A 16,167-nucleotide genomic window follows, 5' to 3' on the forward strand; every position below is an offset into this window, starting at 1 on the left:
AGAGAGAAGCGGGGGGGATCTGCGTTATTTTCAGCCTGCGCGTAAAACGGCACCGGGCATCACCGCAAGGAGGGAGAAGGAGAGAAAGGAGGAGGGGGAGAGAGAGAGAGAGAGAGAGAGAGAGAGAGAGAGAGAAAGGGGGGCTGGATAATTAAAATTTATTGCTTCAGATTCCTTGCAGAAACGCGCGGCGCACCGCGGGATTTGTGGATTGTGCGCAAACGGATGCTGCGCGATTCCCGGACTCGCGCTTGCGAGAAGCACCTGTGGATGCAACTCTAATAAAACACCCGACGTCCGGATTCACCGCGAGACTCAACTGATTTTATTTATTCATTTTTATTTATTATTTATTGAGTTTTAGGGGGTATTTTTTTTTTTGGGGGGGGGGGGTGGGAGTTTAAAAAAGAAAAAGAAAAAAAGGAGATGTTGCTCTGCGTCTCCGCCTTCCTGCTGCTGCTGCTGCGCCTCGCCGGCTGCGGCGCGTCGTACGTGCCGTGCGAGCCGTGCGACCGGAAGGACCGCTCCATGTGCCCGCCGGTGCCGCTGGGCTGCCAGCCGGTCAAGGAGCCCGGCTGCGGCTGCTGCCTGACGTGCGCGCTCGAGGAGGCGCAGCCGTGCGGCGTGTACACGGGGCCGTGCGCGCGCGGGCTCCGCTGCCTGCCCAAGGACGGCGAGGAGAAGCCGCTGCACGCGCTGCTGCACGGGCGCGGCGCGTGCAAGAACGAGAAGCTGTACAAGGTGCTGCACGCGTCCAAAGGTGAGCCCGGTGGGGGAGAGGGGGAGGGAAAGGGGGGGGGGGGGGATTACGCACGGATCCATCCATCCATCCATCCATCTATATATATAGATCATCCATCCATCATCACACCCCTGGAGGCACGCGGCTCAACGCGCCGCTGACCCAGTGAACTCGCGCGGAGTGACGATCTGACCTGTCATCTGCAGGAACCCTCGTGCGCCTGGGTTTTTATTATTATTGTTGTTATTATTATTATTATTATTATTATTATTATTATTATTATTTATTTATTTATTGTTGTTTTTGTGTTCCGAGAGTCTGAGGACAACTTGGTGTCCGTCCGTTTGCACACCTGACCCATCCCTCTATTCTCTCTCTCTCTCTCTCTCTCTCTCTCTCTCTCTCTCTCTCTCTCTCTCTCTCTCTCTCTCTCTCTCTCTCTCTCTCTCTCTCTCTCTCTCTCTCTCTCTCTCTCTCTCTCTCTCTCTCTCTGCAAACTGCCTCTTCTCCTCTTTCCCTGCCTGGCTACCGTCCCTCTTCATCGTCTTTTTTTCTCTCTCTCTCTCTCCTCCCATCCCTTCTCACAACATCAAAACCAAAAGAATCGCAGCCCCCCCCCCCCCCCTTGGCACCGAGTCCAGACGACTCCGACCTTCCGATTATCGTGTCGTTTCGCTGGTTTTTGCTCTTCTCCTCTTTCCTTTTCACCTCCCGTTTCCCACACTGCCTCCATCTCACCCCCACCCTTTCCCCGACTCCACTCCCCCACCCCCTTCCCCCCCACCCAGTGGTGATTCAGCAGAATCCCAGATTCCCCCATCAACCATCTGTTACCTCCCGTTGCTTTTCTACACTGAAACTCATCAACGTGCTTTGGAAAATCTGCAAATGAAGCCAATTTGTTGTTGCCATAGCGATCTTGTTTTATTTATTTTTTTAATTGCATTAACTGCGATGCAATGAGTGTCAAATATTTTGGGAAAACAGTGACACCACCATGTCAATTAAAGGGGTTGTATTGTGCAAAAAACAACGCATCGTTTCCAAAAATGTGGGCATTTTTAAAGTTTTGAAAATATTGTCCATTTACATGGAAACTGATGTAGTTAGCATGCCAGGCCACAAGGTGGTGCTGTAGGTTGTCTTTTTTTTTTTTTGGTAATGACACCACAAACTCATATTCCGTTTCCATGGAGACGAAGTCAAAGTTGCGTTTTATTTCCCCCCCGTTTCCATAGAACTTTTTAAAAAGTTGAATCTTCTCCCGTGTCCAGCGAGATCGATTTGAAGCATTTTGAAAACGGTTGCGCTTTCCTCCGTTTCCATGAAGATGGATTCAGAACATTTTCAAAAAGTTGAGCCAAATAAGTTTAGTTTTCCCTTGTTTTCACGAAGAAAGAGTCGGAATTGTTTTCCAAAAGTTGCGTTTCCACCCCCATTTCCATGGAGTTGGACCATTTTCAAAAAGTTGAGCTGAATAGTTTAGTTTTCCCTTGTTTTCACGAAGAAAGAGTCGGAATTGTTTTCCAAAAGTTGACCCCCCATTTCCATGGAGTTGGAGCATTTTCAAAAAGTTGTTTTACTTATTTTCCCAATGGGGTCTAACATTTTCAAAAACATGCATTTTTTTCTCCCTTTTTCCAGAGAGACCGAGTCAGAATATTTTTTTTTTTAAAAGTAGCATTTTTCTCTGTTTCCACAGAGTCAAAGTGTTTTCCAAAAAGTTCCACCACCTTCAACAGAGTATTCTGCGGCTCCAACCACGTCGACGGTTGCCGGTTGCCGTGTAAATCTCACATTCGCGGGGATTATGTAACTCTGACATCATCTGGAGCGATTTCTTCGAATTCCCAGAAGAGATGGAGAAGAAAAGAGAGAGAGAGAGAGAAAGAGAGGAAAGTCTCAGATGATGAACGAGTCCAACGAAGGAAGAAACGAAAGATCCGTCAGCGCAGGTCAGATTAGACGAGCTGGGGGATTAGCGGGTGAAGACTTGATTAGCGAGAGAGAGCGAGAGAGAGAGCGAGAGAGATAGAGAGAGAAAACTGTGTCAACAACTGCAAAGGGAATCTCTCGGTTTTTTTTGTTTTTTTGTCATTAAGCGGAATAGACGGATGAAACCATGATCTTTCTTCATCGTCATCGTCGTCGTCGTCGGGGGGAGGTTTTAGAGCGTGACCTTGTTTCCCGTTAGCCGCGGTAGCTTAGCGATCGCGTCAGCGCCGGAAACGGCGCGGCTTTGCAAATTCGCAAATCTGCCCCCGGAAAAAAAAAAAAAAAAAAAATGGAACGGGTGCGTTGACACGGCGGTGGAAATGGGCCAACCGAGGGGCGAGTTTCTGGGGGGGGGGGGGGGGGGGGGCAAAAATGTCTTGCGGCTGTTAGCGGCGGCTCGCCACATGTCAAAGCGTAATGACATGTTTTTAAGCGTCCGCGAGACTAAATGTCTCATTTAGGTCACTTGCTATAAAAGTTTTTGAAACCCCTGGCCTGCTCGGACCTCAAAGTGGCAGCCCCGGCCGGCCATAAGTGCATAAGTGCAGGCTGCGTCGTCCCCGCGTGTCAACACGATACAAAAACTGGCACCGAGCCGCCAAACTGTGCTGAGTCAGCGGTTTTTTTTTTTGTTGCTTCCCCCCGCCGCCAGAGCTCACGAATCTCCAACGCCGTGGGAATGGAGCAAAATGCAACTTTTTGAAAACACTCAGACTCAGTGGAAATGGTCAGGAAGCAACTTTTTGAAAGTGTTCCGCCTACACCTTCACTGAAACAAAGGAAAACGGTTTGAAAATGCCCCCACACCCCCGTTTTCAAATGGAAACGGGGGGGGGGGGGGGGGGGGTGAGCGCAACTTCTTGAAAATATCAGTCTCCAAGGAAAACACATCTTTTTGAAAATGCTCCAACTCCATGGAAATGGGGGAGAGTGCAATTTTGAAATTGCTCTGACTCCTTCCTTGTTGAAACAAGGGAAAACTCAACTTTTTTTGAAAACGTTTCCACTCAATCTCTCTGGACACGGGGGGGAACTCAACTTTTTGAAAATGCTCCCACTCTTGAAATGGCGGGAATATGCAATTTTTTTTTTAAACATTCAGATTTCTATCTCCATGGAAACGGGGCAACTTTTCCGAAATCCTCAGTTGTTGCAGAAACAGAGCGCAACTATTTGAAAACACTGACACTCCCTGTGAACAGGCCAAAATGCAGCTTTTTGAAAATGCTCCCACTCCGTTCTCATGGCATTGGGGCAAAATGCAACTCTTTGAAAATGCGCCAGCCAAAGCCACCGCAATGCAAAAGAGGGAGAAAAAAAAAGGAAAAGAGGGGAACAACTTTTGAAAAGGGCTTTGAAAACACTCTCTGTGAGAGCCAGTGGAAAAACACAACATTTTGAAAACACTTATCTTCCATGGAAACTGGGCATAAAATGTAACTCTTTGAAAGCGTATTCCAGCGCCAAATTTCTAAGAAAACCACGATTATTTTCAACAAATGTCTTCAGAGTTTTTTTGGTGAAAATATTAATAGTTAAATCATTTGCGTGAAGCAAAATGTCTTCTTCTTCTTCTTCTTCTTCTTCTTCTTCTTCTTCTTCTTCACTTGGGTTCAATGGCTGTTGGCATCCGTGAAATTGCACTACCGCCATCTGCTGGTTCCAGCTCGTACAGACCATTCCCATATTCACCTGAAAAAAATGGAAGAATGTATAAAAAGGACAAAGAGAGAAAGTGAAAAAGGACAAAAAAAAGAAAGAGGTCAAAAAAGAAATGAAAGAGACTAAAAAGCACAAAAAGAATAAGAAAGTGTAAAAAATGACAAAAAGAAAAATATGGAGAAAGAAAGAAAGTGAAAAAGGACCAAAAAGAAAGAATGTGTTATAAATGACAAAGAAAGAAAGAAATAGGTCAAAAAAAGAAATGAAAGAGACTAAAAAGGACAAAAAACAATAAGAAAGTGTAAAAAATTACAAAAGAAAAATATGAAGAAAGAAAGTCTTACTGACTATAACACCAAACCTTTATTAAATCCCCCCCTCCCCTCTGATTCCCCTGCAGACGGACAAGGGGACGCCTTGCTCCGCGCGGCGGAGTCGGCGCAGACCAAGGTGCCGCTGTACGGTGACCACATCAGCAGCCGCAAGGCGCAGGCCATGAAGCAGGCCAAGGACCGCAGGAAGCAGCTGGCCCGGCTGGCGCCCGCCGGCCCCCTGGACTTCTCGCCGCTCGGCGCCGACAAGCTGCAGCCCGAATTCGTAAGTGGGAGAATTCCTTTCGTTTGTTGTCGTTTTGTTTTGGTTGTCTTTATTGTTGTGGTTTGAATCTGAGTTTTGCGTGTCGGCGAAGGGGCCGTGCCGGCGGCGGCTGGACAACCTCATCCAGAGCATGAAGGACACGTCCCGCGTCCTGGCGCTCTCGCTCTACATCCCCAACTGCGACAAGAAGGGCTTCTTCAAGCGGAAACAGGTACCGCCGCGTCGCCCCGGGTTAACGCCGATCCGCCGCCATTTCCAACTGTTTCCAACTGTTTCCAACTGTTTCCAACCCTTTCCAAACCCTTTCCAACCCTTTCCAACCCTTTCCAAACCCTTTCCAACCGTTTCCAACCCTTTCCAACCGTTTCCAACCCTTTCCAAACCCTTTCCAACCGGTTCCTACCGTTTCCAACCCTTTCCAACCCTTTCCAACCCTCTCCAACCGTTTCCAACCCTTTCCAACCCTTTCCAACCCTTTCCAAACCCCAACCAACCCTTTCCAAACCCTTTCCAAACCCTTTCCAACCCTTTCCAACCATTTCCAACCGTTTCCAACCCTTTCCAACCATCTCCAACCGTTTCCAACCCTTTCCAAACCCTAACCAACCCTTTCCAAACCCTTTCCAACCTTTTCCAAACCCTTTCCAACCCTTTCCAACCGTTTCCAAACCCTTTCCAACCTTTTCCAAACCCTTTCCAACCATTTCCAACCGTTTCCAACCGGTTCCTACCGTTTCCAACCGTTTCCAACTGTTCCCTTTTTCCTCCCCCCCACCGCAGTGCAAACCATCCCGCGGCCGGAAGCGCGGGATCTGCTGGTGCGTCGACCGCTTCGGCGTCAAGATCCCCGGCATCAACTACGCCGGCGGCGACCTGCAGTGCAAAGACCTGGACGGCGGCGGCGGCAACGAGTGACGGTCTGTCGCCGATCGGACAATACGGCAACAGACGATTCGGTCACGGAACTGAAAATCTCACACATGTAGGTCTTAACTATGGCTCCCTAATGACTGTGTACTACGTTTGAGGTTAGCATACGCCTCATCTCTTTATAGCCTAGATTATATAGAAGTATATATATATATATATATATATATATGTGTGTGTATATATATTTGTATGATACTGATGTTGTGTGATGATGTTGTGTAATGAGTCTTGGTCAAGTTATTCCAAGAGGTTCTGAGACAAGACATGTTCCAAATGTGGCTACGTTCATCGACGCTAATTTAAAATGTCGCGTACTTTGAAGTACGTGCAGAAAAAAAATAAATAAATTGTAGTCATTCGACTTTGTGTAATATTTCGATCTAGGGGTTGGTGTCCGGGTTCAGATTTGTAAAAAAAACGTATCTTAAAAACGTTTCGCGAAGATTCATCTCAATCAGCAGATAATCTAAAGCCCCGTTCACACGACACGTGAAAAGCCTTCCGTCGCCCTTGTGGACACTTTTTGAAAAACAGCCCGTCTTCGTGGAGGTTGAGGGGAAATGCAACTTTTTGAAACACTTGTTTCCCTGGACATAGGATGTAATGCTACTTTTTGAAAACACCCCGTCACCGTGGAAGTAGGGGGAAAAAACTAAACGTTTTGAGAACCCGCTGAGTCCGTGGAATTGGTGGAAAATGTCACTTTTAGAAAACACTCTGTCTTTCTAAACAGTATAAAACGCTACATTTTGAAAATACTCTCCGACTTGGTATGTGTGGAAATGAAGCAAAATGCTACTTTTTGAAAATGACCCAGCTCCATGTAAATGGGATGAAATGCTACTTTTCAAAAACCCTCCGTCTCCATGGAAACGGGATGAAACGCTACTTTTTGCAAAACCTCCATCTCCATGTAAACGGGATGAAATGCTACTTTTCAAAAACCCTCCGTCTCCATGGAAACAGGATCAAATGCTACATTTTGAAAACCCTCCGTCTCCATGGAAACAAGATGAAACGCCACATTTTGAAAACCCTTCGTCTCCATGGAAACGGGATGAAACGCTACATTTTGAAAACCCTCCATCTCCATGGAAACGAGATGAAACGCTACTTTTCAAAAACCCTCCATCTCCATGTAAACGGGACGAAACGCTACTTTTCGAAAATGCTCTACCTCCACAGAAACGGGATGAAACGCTACATTTTGAAAACCCTCCATTTCCATGGAAACGGGATGAAACGCTATATTTTGAAAACGCTCCGTCTCCATGGAAACGGAGGGTTGGAAGTGGGCGGAACCTGTCAGCAATGCTCCGACTCCCGTCTCTGCGGTGATGGGGTAAAGCGCAACTTTTTGAAAACACTCCAGAAGCAACATTTTGATGCGTTTTGATGCTGAAACGTTGTGGCGTGGGCGGGGCCTAAACCCCGGCGGGGCACATAGCCGTTACTGTAGCTGTACTCTTGACTTTTGTTCGCTTCTTCAGGCCGTAAAGTCGCGTTCGACTTCGGCACCTTAACCTGTGAGTTCTTGCACAATCGTCCGATCGTTCCGTTTTTATTTTGTTTTTTGTTTGTTTTTTAACCCCCCCCCCCTCCCTTTGCGTCGGGTGTCACGGTACTGTTGACGATTCGCCTTCTTTTCACCTGCGTGTTACAAAGTGTGCGTGCATGTTCCCAAAAGCGTGTCTTTGTAACTTCACCACCTTCCAGAAGAGGAAACGGAAAAAAAAACGAAAAGAAAAGAAGGAAAAGAAAAAGCGCCCGTCCCGCCTCCTCGCACGCAAACCGTATGCAAACGTCGCCCGGGGAGTTGTCGACACCGCACCGAGGGTCTTCGCCGCCGCCGCGTAGGCAAAGAGCCAGGGCCGCCGAGTTCGTATGGAAATCCAAGTGCCTTCTGCCCGAAGCCGGTTTTGAATTTTGATTTGCATGTCTTATAAACGAGGGAACGCCAGATTATCACGATCTTCCAATCGAGTGCTGCTAAAAAAAACAAAACAAAAAAACAAACAAAAACAAACAAAACAAAAAGAAAAGCGATGTCAATTCAGCCCCTCGGAAAGAATCAATGTGAAAATTACCGTCAAATATTTATCAATGATGTACTCCTTAATTTGTTTTTGTTTTTTTGTTGTTGAGGCAAATCACTATTTAAATAAAGTCCCTGTACTCACAAAATTAAAAAAAATTTAAAAAAACCAAAAACTACCTGTCTGCATTTCTTTCATGTGGAAAACATGAGTCAGCAGGAAACTGTACTGAAAACACGTTTTCATGCAGGTGCTTTGAATCTGCTGACATAATAACTTCTTTTTGTTTATTTTTTGTGTGTTTTTTTCCCCCCTTTGCATTACCTGACACATCGCGCACACACATTTAAGGTGGACTGGATGTATTTTGGAATATCTGCATGATTTACAGCAACAACTGACCTGGATAAAAGTTATTTTTAAACATTTTGACCAAAAGAGTTGTTTTCACAATGTTCCATCAAGTACAATGGATTTGCAGCCGCAAAACATACTAATTATCTGAAATATATATAAAAAAAAAAATCTAAATTAATAACAAGGCTGCATTAATGAAGTGTCACAGGTTCCATTTAAATCAATTGTTTTTCATTTTTAGTCTTTTTTTTCAAATAGTGTTTCCTGCTTTATTTTCATTTTATATATCTTGGCTATTTTTAACCTTTTTTTTGTGGTTTTGCTAATTCTAGACATTTGTTTTTTTTTTTATCTTCAAAGCTCTTCTGGCCGTTCTTCACTTTCATTTTACCTTTGTGGGCTTTTTTTTTTAAAGACCATTTTTGAAAATAAGTGTGAAATGTCAAAAAAAAATGCATCTTGTTCATGCAGATTAGTTTATTCAGTGAGCCCTGAAACTCCTAAGCATGTAGCATTTAGCATATAGCATCACTCGTGTGTGAGCCCTTGAAACTCTTTAGCATATAGCATTTAGCTTGTGGCATCACCAGTGGGTGTGTGAGGCCCTGAAACCCTTTAGCATGTAGCATCACTAGTGTGTGAGCCCTGAAACCTTTTAGCATGCAGCATCGCTGAAGTGTGAGCCCCGAGACTCTTTAGCATGTAGCATCACTAGTGTGTGAGCCCTGAAACCTTTTAGCATGCAGCATCGCTGAAGTGTGAGCCCCGAGACTCTTTAGCATGTAGCATCGCTGGTGTGTGAGCTCTGAAAGTCTTTAGCATGTAGCATCACTAGTGTGCTAAACCTTTTAGCATGTAGCGTCACTAGTGTGTGAGTCCTGAAACCCTTTAGTATGTAGCATTTAGCATGTAACATCACCAGTGTGTGAGCCCTGAAACCCTTTAGCATGTAGCATTGCTAGTGACTGAGCCCTGAACTTTCTTCGCGACTGCGATCGGAAAAAAGCTAGCAACCTAGCGTTAGTCACAAAGCTATGCTATCAGGGTCTAAAAACACCCATAATGCAAGTTTTTTTTGTTGTTTTCCATTTCACTACATTTCTACCTTTAAGATTGGCTTCATGATGAGATTCTAGCTACTTTCCATCATGATTGTTATTTTTTTTCCGGGGCGGAAATGTCGACGTCTTCGTTGTCGGCGTGTAGAAAAACTTGACATTTTTAATTTCAAGGTTCTTTGACCCACACCTCATTAATCAGCCATTTATCGGTGGTGTGGGGATTTATATTGGAATTATCAGGACGTGTGTAGAGCATGTTGTGCAACAGGCTTTTATTGCGCTAGAGCTGCCGGGACGCAAGCTAGGAAAATAAAAACAACAACAGTGAGTGAATGTCGCATCTCTTTAATGGCGTCATCTTGTCGTTTCCGTAGGAGCGTTTGAACGCACACTACTGCAAACGCGCGTTTACCGTTAATACTTTAAAAGCCTGGTGGAGAGTTTTAGCATCTGCAAGCTCGAGCATGAAAACACAGACGAGAACACCGAACGGATTGGAAGATTTCTATTCTTCTTCTTCTTCTTCTTCTTCTTTTCGGACAAATACAAACACCGACGACGCGCCCGAGACACTTTAACACACAGATAAGATGACGTATAGCTTATACATTGTGCTTGACAGTTTGTTTGTCTTCTCTTTTTTTTTATTATTATTATTATTATTTTGTGTTTTTTTTTTCTGTGCGTCTAGATCTGTTCTGTTTCGGGGAGCTCCAGCTCCAGCTCGCTGAGGTACTGGCTGCAGTTGGGGTCGCCCCTCACGGTGGGGGCGGAGGGGATGGGGCGGCCGGTGTGGGGGTCCACGCACCAGCACTCCCCCCTCTGGCCGTGGAGAGACATCTTGCACTGAAAATTACCAAAAAAAAAGGATAATTAAACACTAGCTGCAGAAATGTGCAATAAAAATGTAAAACATTTTTTAACTTTTCCATCATTTTAAAGGGGATTTTGGCAAATAACTCAGTTTATACAATTTTATGGCTGTGAAATATGTTTAAAATGACGCAAATAAGAATAAAAAGGCAAAATATTGACTAGAATTTGCATTATAGAAACATATAATATCTTGAATGTGCAAAAATTCGACACGTTTCTGTCACAAATATACGATATCACAAGTATTTCACTATTTACGTTGAAAATAAATACATATAAATAGGGTTTACCTCACATTTAAAGATGGAAAATTGAGTAATCTGACTATAAAAATGTGGTTAGGGTTAGTGTTATTTATATAATTATAATATTATATTATTATTATTATTATTATTTACAAACTGTGTAATTTCACATAATTGCAAATAACTCGTAAAATGTTAAAACGCGTAAAATGTGTTTGTGATGATGCAAAGAAAAAAGAAAAAAAGGCAAATTTTGATTAAGATTTACATTGTAATGTCACTGATAATTCAAATAACAAAAAAATATATATAAATGTAAAATGCAAAAAAAAAGTGAATCAAAATGGAAGGAAATATGACTTTTTCCATCATTTACTGTGATTTTTGCAATTAACTTATGTAAAATAATTAATATTTGTCTGTTTTTTTTAAAGTAAAAATGTGTAAAATAAATATTGAAGCACGAATACTCTGTTTAAGGATCTTTATAAATGCCATTATGCAATAAACAATTCAGATAAATGAGCTTTACCTCACATTTAAATATAGAAAAGAGACTAATCTGATGATAAAATGTGTTATTTACATATAAAATACAATATATGGGATTTACAAGTCTCATAAAGTGCATGTTTAAAGGTTGTTGTTTTTTTTATGCAGGGAAATGAAGAGAACTGCCTGTTTAAAGGCACCTGTTTGAGGTTATACTGCCCCCTCTTGTCACAGTTGGGGATGTGCAGGGCGTACAGGTCCTCCAGGGGACCGCGGTTGTCTCGGAAGGGCATCTTGGAGATCCGCTCCAGGACCTGGTCCAGCTCCTGCTGGCACTGAGTCTTGGAGGGGGTGGGGGGGGGGGGGGGGGGGGGAGGGATAAACAGTCAGTGGCACTGAAAAAACACAACCGTCTCCCAGGATATTTGTTTTTAAAAGCTTTTTGGAGCTGAAGCACTTTAAATGTTTTTTATTTTGTTTTTGTTCCCATGGAAAAATAGCACGGTGTGAAAGGTTCTGGGGCCGGCGGAGGTAGAATTAAAAGGAAAACAGATCAAAGTCACGTGTTTGTCGCTTTGTCGCCAGTAGGAGGCGACAAAATGTCGTTTAAAAAAAAATCTCAGATCTGAAGATCAACAGCAAAACACCTGCTGCACGTTTTAGTGCTCATAAACCAGAGATGCTACAGGCTAATGCTAATACTCGTACTGGTACTTTGTATCGACAAGTAGCTAAAGGTTACTACTCAGACAGGTACTCAGTATCAGCAAGTAGCTAAAAGGTTTTTACGTGTATCAGTACTCGGTATCGGCAAGTAGGTAAAGGTTACTACTCATACAGGTACTCCATAATGGCATGTTGCGAGAGGTTAGTACTCAAACAGGTACTCAGTATCCGCAAGTAACTAAAGGTTAGTACTCGTATCAGTACTCGAAATCGGCAAATAGCTCAAGGTTAGTACTCATGTCAGTAATTGTATTGACAAGTAGCTAAAGGTTAGTACTTGTATCAGTACCCGGTATTGACAAGTAACTAAAGGTTAGTACTCGTATCAGTACTCGAAATCGGCAAATACCTCAAGGTTAGTACTCATGTCAGTAATTGTATTGACAAGTAGCTAAAGGTTAGTACTTGTATCAGAACTCACAATCTGCAAGTAGCTAAATGTTTGTACTCATATCGGTATTTGGTATCGACAAGTAGCTAAAGGTTAGTACTTGTATCGATACTCGTATTGACAAGTAGCAAAAGGTTAGTATTCATATCAGTAGTCTGTACCAGCAAGTAACTAAAGGTTAGTACTCGTATCAGAACTCATGATCTGCAAGTAGCTAAAGGTTAGTATTCGTATCCGTACTCTGTATCGACAAGTAGCTAAAGGTTAGTACTTGTATCGGTACTCAGTATTGACAAGTAGCTAAAGGTTAGTATTTGTATCAGTACTCATATTGACAAGTAGCAAAAGGTTAGTACTTGTATCGGTACTCGAAATCTGCAAGTAGCTAAAGGTCAGCACTCGTATCGGTACTCTGTATCGACAAGTAGCTACAGGCTAGTACTCGTATCGGTACTTGGTATCAACAAGTAGCTAAAGGTCAGTACTCGGTATCGACAAGTAGCTAAAGGTTAGTACTTGTATCGGTACTCGGTATCGACAAGTAGCTAAAGGTTTGTACTTGTATCGGTATCGACAAATAGCTAAAGGTTAGTACTTGTATCGGTACTCGGTATCAACAAGTAGCTAAAGGTCAGTACTCGGTATCGACAAGTAGTTAAAGGTTAGTACTTGTATCGGTACTCTGTATTGACAAGTAGCTAAAAGTTAGTACTCGTATCGATACTTGGTATCGACAAGTAGCTACAGGCTAGTACTCATATCGGTACTCAGTATCGACAAGGAGCTAAAGGTTAGCACTTGTATCGGTACTTGGTATCGACAAGTAGCTACAGGCTAGTACTCATATCGGTACTCAGTATCGACAAGTAGCTACAGGCTAGTACTGGTATCGGTACTCGGTATCGACCTTCTCACTGTGAGGCAGCAGTACAAACCACTCCACCACCCGTCCGCCCGGCAGGCCTCTCCGCCATGAGCCTCACCTGTTTGGGCCTGGTGGGCTTCACCTCCTCCACCTTGTTGGTCTTCATCTTGGTCTTCATCTCCTGGCGGTGCTGCCGCACGGCGCTCTCCTTGGGGCCCAGCCAGGACGCCTCCTTGCTGGGCTTGCGGACGGGCGGGATCTCGCTCACGTCCTGCTCGGGCGGTAGCTCCACCACCTCAGCTGGACAAAAAAAACAATGGGAGACTGTCAAAATAAAAGTAGCCAAGTTTCGAGAAGAATATAGACTGGGAGTCACGACACTCTGGAGGAAACATTGGTTCCTATTGTCCGTCTACTGAGCAATGTTCCCAGAAGGTTCCGTTTCCAAGGAGACGGAACCACGTCGTTTTCCAAAAGTTGCATTTTTTGGGGGTTTTTTCTCTCCACATTTCCACAAAAACTGAGTGGGAAAGTTTTCTAAAGGGTTGCTGCATTTTTCCCAGTTTTCATGGCCAATGGATCATTTTCAAAAAGTATGCCTTTTCTTCGGACGTGGAGTCTGGCCGTTTTCAAAATGTTGTGTTTTCCTCGTTTCCACAGAAATGGAGTTGGGGTGGTCTGAAAAAGTTGCATTGTCAGCCATTTCCACAGCGATCGAGTCAGAGAGTTGTCAAAAAATGGTGCCGCAGCAATTTCAAAAAGTTTTGTTTTCCCCCCATTTCAAGAAAAACAACAGAGCTGGACCATTTTCTAAAGATCTGACTGTCATGGAGACAGTCAGATCATTTTCAAAAAGTTGCCTTTTCCGCAGATATGGTGTCGGACCCTTTTCGAAAAGTTGCGTTTCTAAGTTGCTACGAGGAAAACAGAACATTTTGAAAATGGTCTGACACCATATCTGAATATGGTGTCAGACCATTTTCAAAATGTTCTGTTTTCCTCGTTTCCATGGAAACGGAGTCAGGGTAATCTCAAAATGTTGCATTTCCCCCCCCACCCCCATTTCCACGGAGACGGACCGTTTTCAAAAAGTTGCATCTGTGGCTCAGAAGACTGTTGTTGCGTATTATATAACCTTTAGTTTTTAAGGGTTGAAAATGGCGGCTGACATGGCTATTAAGTTTTAATGAATCGGTGGAACCTTCAGTCTGCTACTTGAGCTGCTACTTCCTATCTTTCTGTCTGCATTTCAAAAAAAAAAAAAAAGTTATTCTAATTTATTCCAGTTATGTGTTGCGTCTTTTCCGCCCCGAAGAACAATGTGAGGAAAAAACAAGTGTCCAAACCACTGAAACGCAATTGGCACAACCGAGTGAGTCACCCGAAAGCCTTTTCCTCTCTCGTTTAGCCGAACCGCACGCTAACAAGCCCGGGCGAGAGTCGGAACTTGAGTCACGCTCAGGTTTCCACGGTAACATTGGGTTTTCGTCCGCAGATGTTAAACGTGTTGATAAATGTCGACGTTGAGCAGACATGTCATGCTTTCCGCTTCGTTTTCACTGATGAATTCGACCTGAATTACAAATAATCTGCAGGACTCAACATTTTGGGCCAAAAAGAAAAAAGGTCCCACTTCAAGTCTGAGAGAAATGCTGAGTCGACATTTTCACCGTTGTGAAAGTCACAAAGTGTTTGAAGTTTGAATCTCAACTATTTGATGAAAATAGTCAATGAATTGGAAATATGTTGCTTTTCTGAATTGGGTGTTATGATTTACTCAACCAAGCGGTGTGAGAAATCAGCAATGCTACATGCTACATGCTAAAGACTTTCAGGACTAACACACCAATGATGCTACATGCTAAATCCTTTCAGAGCTCACACACCAGCGATGCTACATGCTAAAGACTTTCAGGACTAACACACCAATGATGCTACATGCTAAAGACTTTCGGGGCTCACACACCAGCGATGCTACATGCTAAAAACTTTCATGGCTCACACACCAGCGATGCTACATGCTAAAGACTTTCGTGGCTCACACACCAGCGAAGCTACATGCTAAAGCCTTTCGGGGCTCACACACCAGTGATGCTACATGCTAAAGACTTTCAGGGCTCACACACCAGCGATGCTACATGCTAAAGGCTTTCAGGGTTCACGCACCAGCGATGCTACATGCTAAAGACTTTCAGGACTAACACACCAGTGATGCTACATGCTAAAGACTTTCAGAGCTCACACACCAGCGATGCTACATGCTAAAGGCTTTCGGGGCTCACACACCAGCGATACTACATGCTAAAGACTTTCGGGGCTCACACACCAGCGATGCTACATGCTAAAGACTTTCAGCGCTCACACACCAGCGATGCTACATGCTAAAGACTTCCAGAGCTCACACACCAGTGATGCTATATGCTAAAGACATTTAGCGCTCACACACCAGCAATGCTACATGCTAAAGACATTTAGCACTCACACACCAGCGATGCTACATGCTAAAGACTTTGGGGGCTCACACACCAGCGATGCTACATGCTAAAGACATTTAGCGCTCACACACCAGCGATGCTACAGGCTAAAGACTTTGGGGGCTCACACACCAGTGATGCTACATGCTAAAGACCTAAGACCACCGATTTTGAGCCAAGACCAAAGATTTTGCGCCGATTCTCTCAAGATTGCGATATTTCATCAGCGCGTAGCGGCTTTTAACCCACAAATCCCAAACGGGAAGTATCTTCGGCCCTGTCCACACGACGACGACGCCGATGCTTCGCGCGACCGCATCCTTTTTGGCCAACGAAAATGGCGTTGTTTTGAGAACCGTAGTCCTGGCGTTCGTGGAGAATGACAAAAAAAACAAAACAAAAAAACGATGGTTTCGGCTCGTTGGGAACAGCTTGAGGTCAAAGCGGTGTTCCTCCCATACTGGAACCCGCCCCGCTTTGCACGACAACAAAGGAAAGCGCTGGTATTTAAGAGGTCGGCGCGCCGTCATGTTGCGCGTTGGGGGTGCGTGTTTGCGAAACCGCATGTGAGCAACAGTGTCTTATAGCGTGAAAAGCGAAGACATGTGCAACTGCTGTGAAGGGAGGTCGTGTGCATGCATTTGGAGGAGGAAAAAGAAAAAAAAAAAAACACGTGCACGACCCCCCCCCCCCCCCCCCCTCCCCCCCAAAAAAAACG

The 16,167-nt window shown here is 44.2% G+C and overlaps 2 protein-coding genes across 2 annotated transcripts in view; one reads left to right on the plus strand and one right to left on the minus strand.

The window, feature by feature from the left end:
• Positions 1–426: 426 nt before the first annotated feature.
• igfbp5a (insulin-like growth factor binding protein 5a) lies at positions 427–6,036 on the plus strand (the record flags this gene model as incomplete). Its single annotated transcript, XM_080519967.1, has 4 exons — positions 427–760; positions 4,800–4,996; positions 5,088–5,207; positions 5,777–6,036. 4 exons carry the CDS (start codon positions 427–429, stop codon positions 5,909–5,911), a joined length of 786 nt encoding a protein of 261 aa, XP_080376093.1. The 3' UTR covers positions 5,912–6,036.
• Positions 6,037–9,737: 3,701 nt separating this feature from the next.
• Positions 9,738–16,167, minus strand: part of igfbp2a (insulin-like growth factor binding protein 2a) — a 15,402-nt gene continuing 8,972 nt past the window's right edge. The window contains exons 2-4 of the mRNA XM_080520037.1: positions 13,094–13,275; positions 11,194–11,334; positions 9,738–10,226 (exon numbers count right to left, since the gene is read on the minus strand). Of these exons, the coding sequence (XP_080376163.1) occupies positions 10,068–10,226; positions 11,194–11,334; positions 13,094–13,275 (482 nt within the window). The 3' untranslated portion in view covers positions 9,738–10,067. The remainder of the gene's footprint in view (positions 10,227–11,193; positions 11,335–13,093; positions 13,276–16,167) is intronic.

Source organism: Blennius ocellaris, assembly GCF_963422515.1.
Source record: "Blennius ocellaris genome assembly, chromosome: 24".
Lineage (NCBI taxonomy): Eukaryota > Metazoa > Chordata > Actinopteri > Blenniiformes > Blenniidae > Blennius > Blennius ocellaris.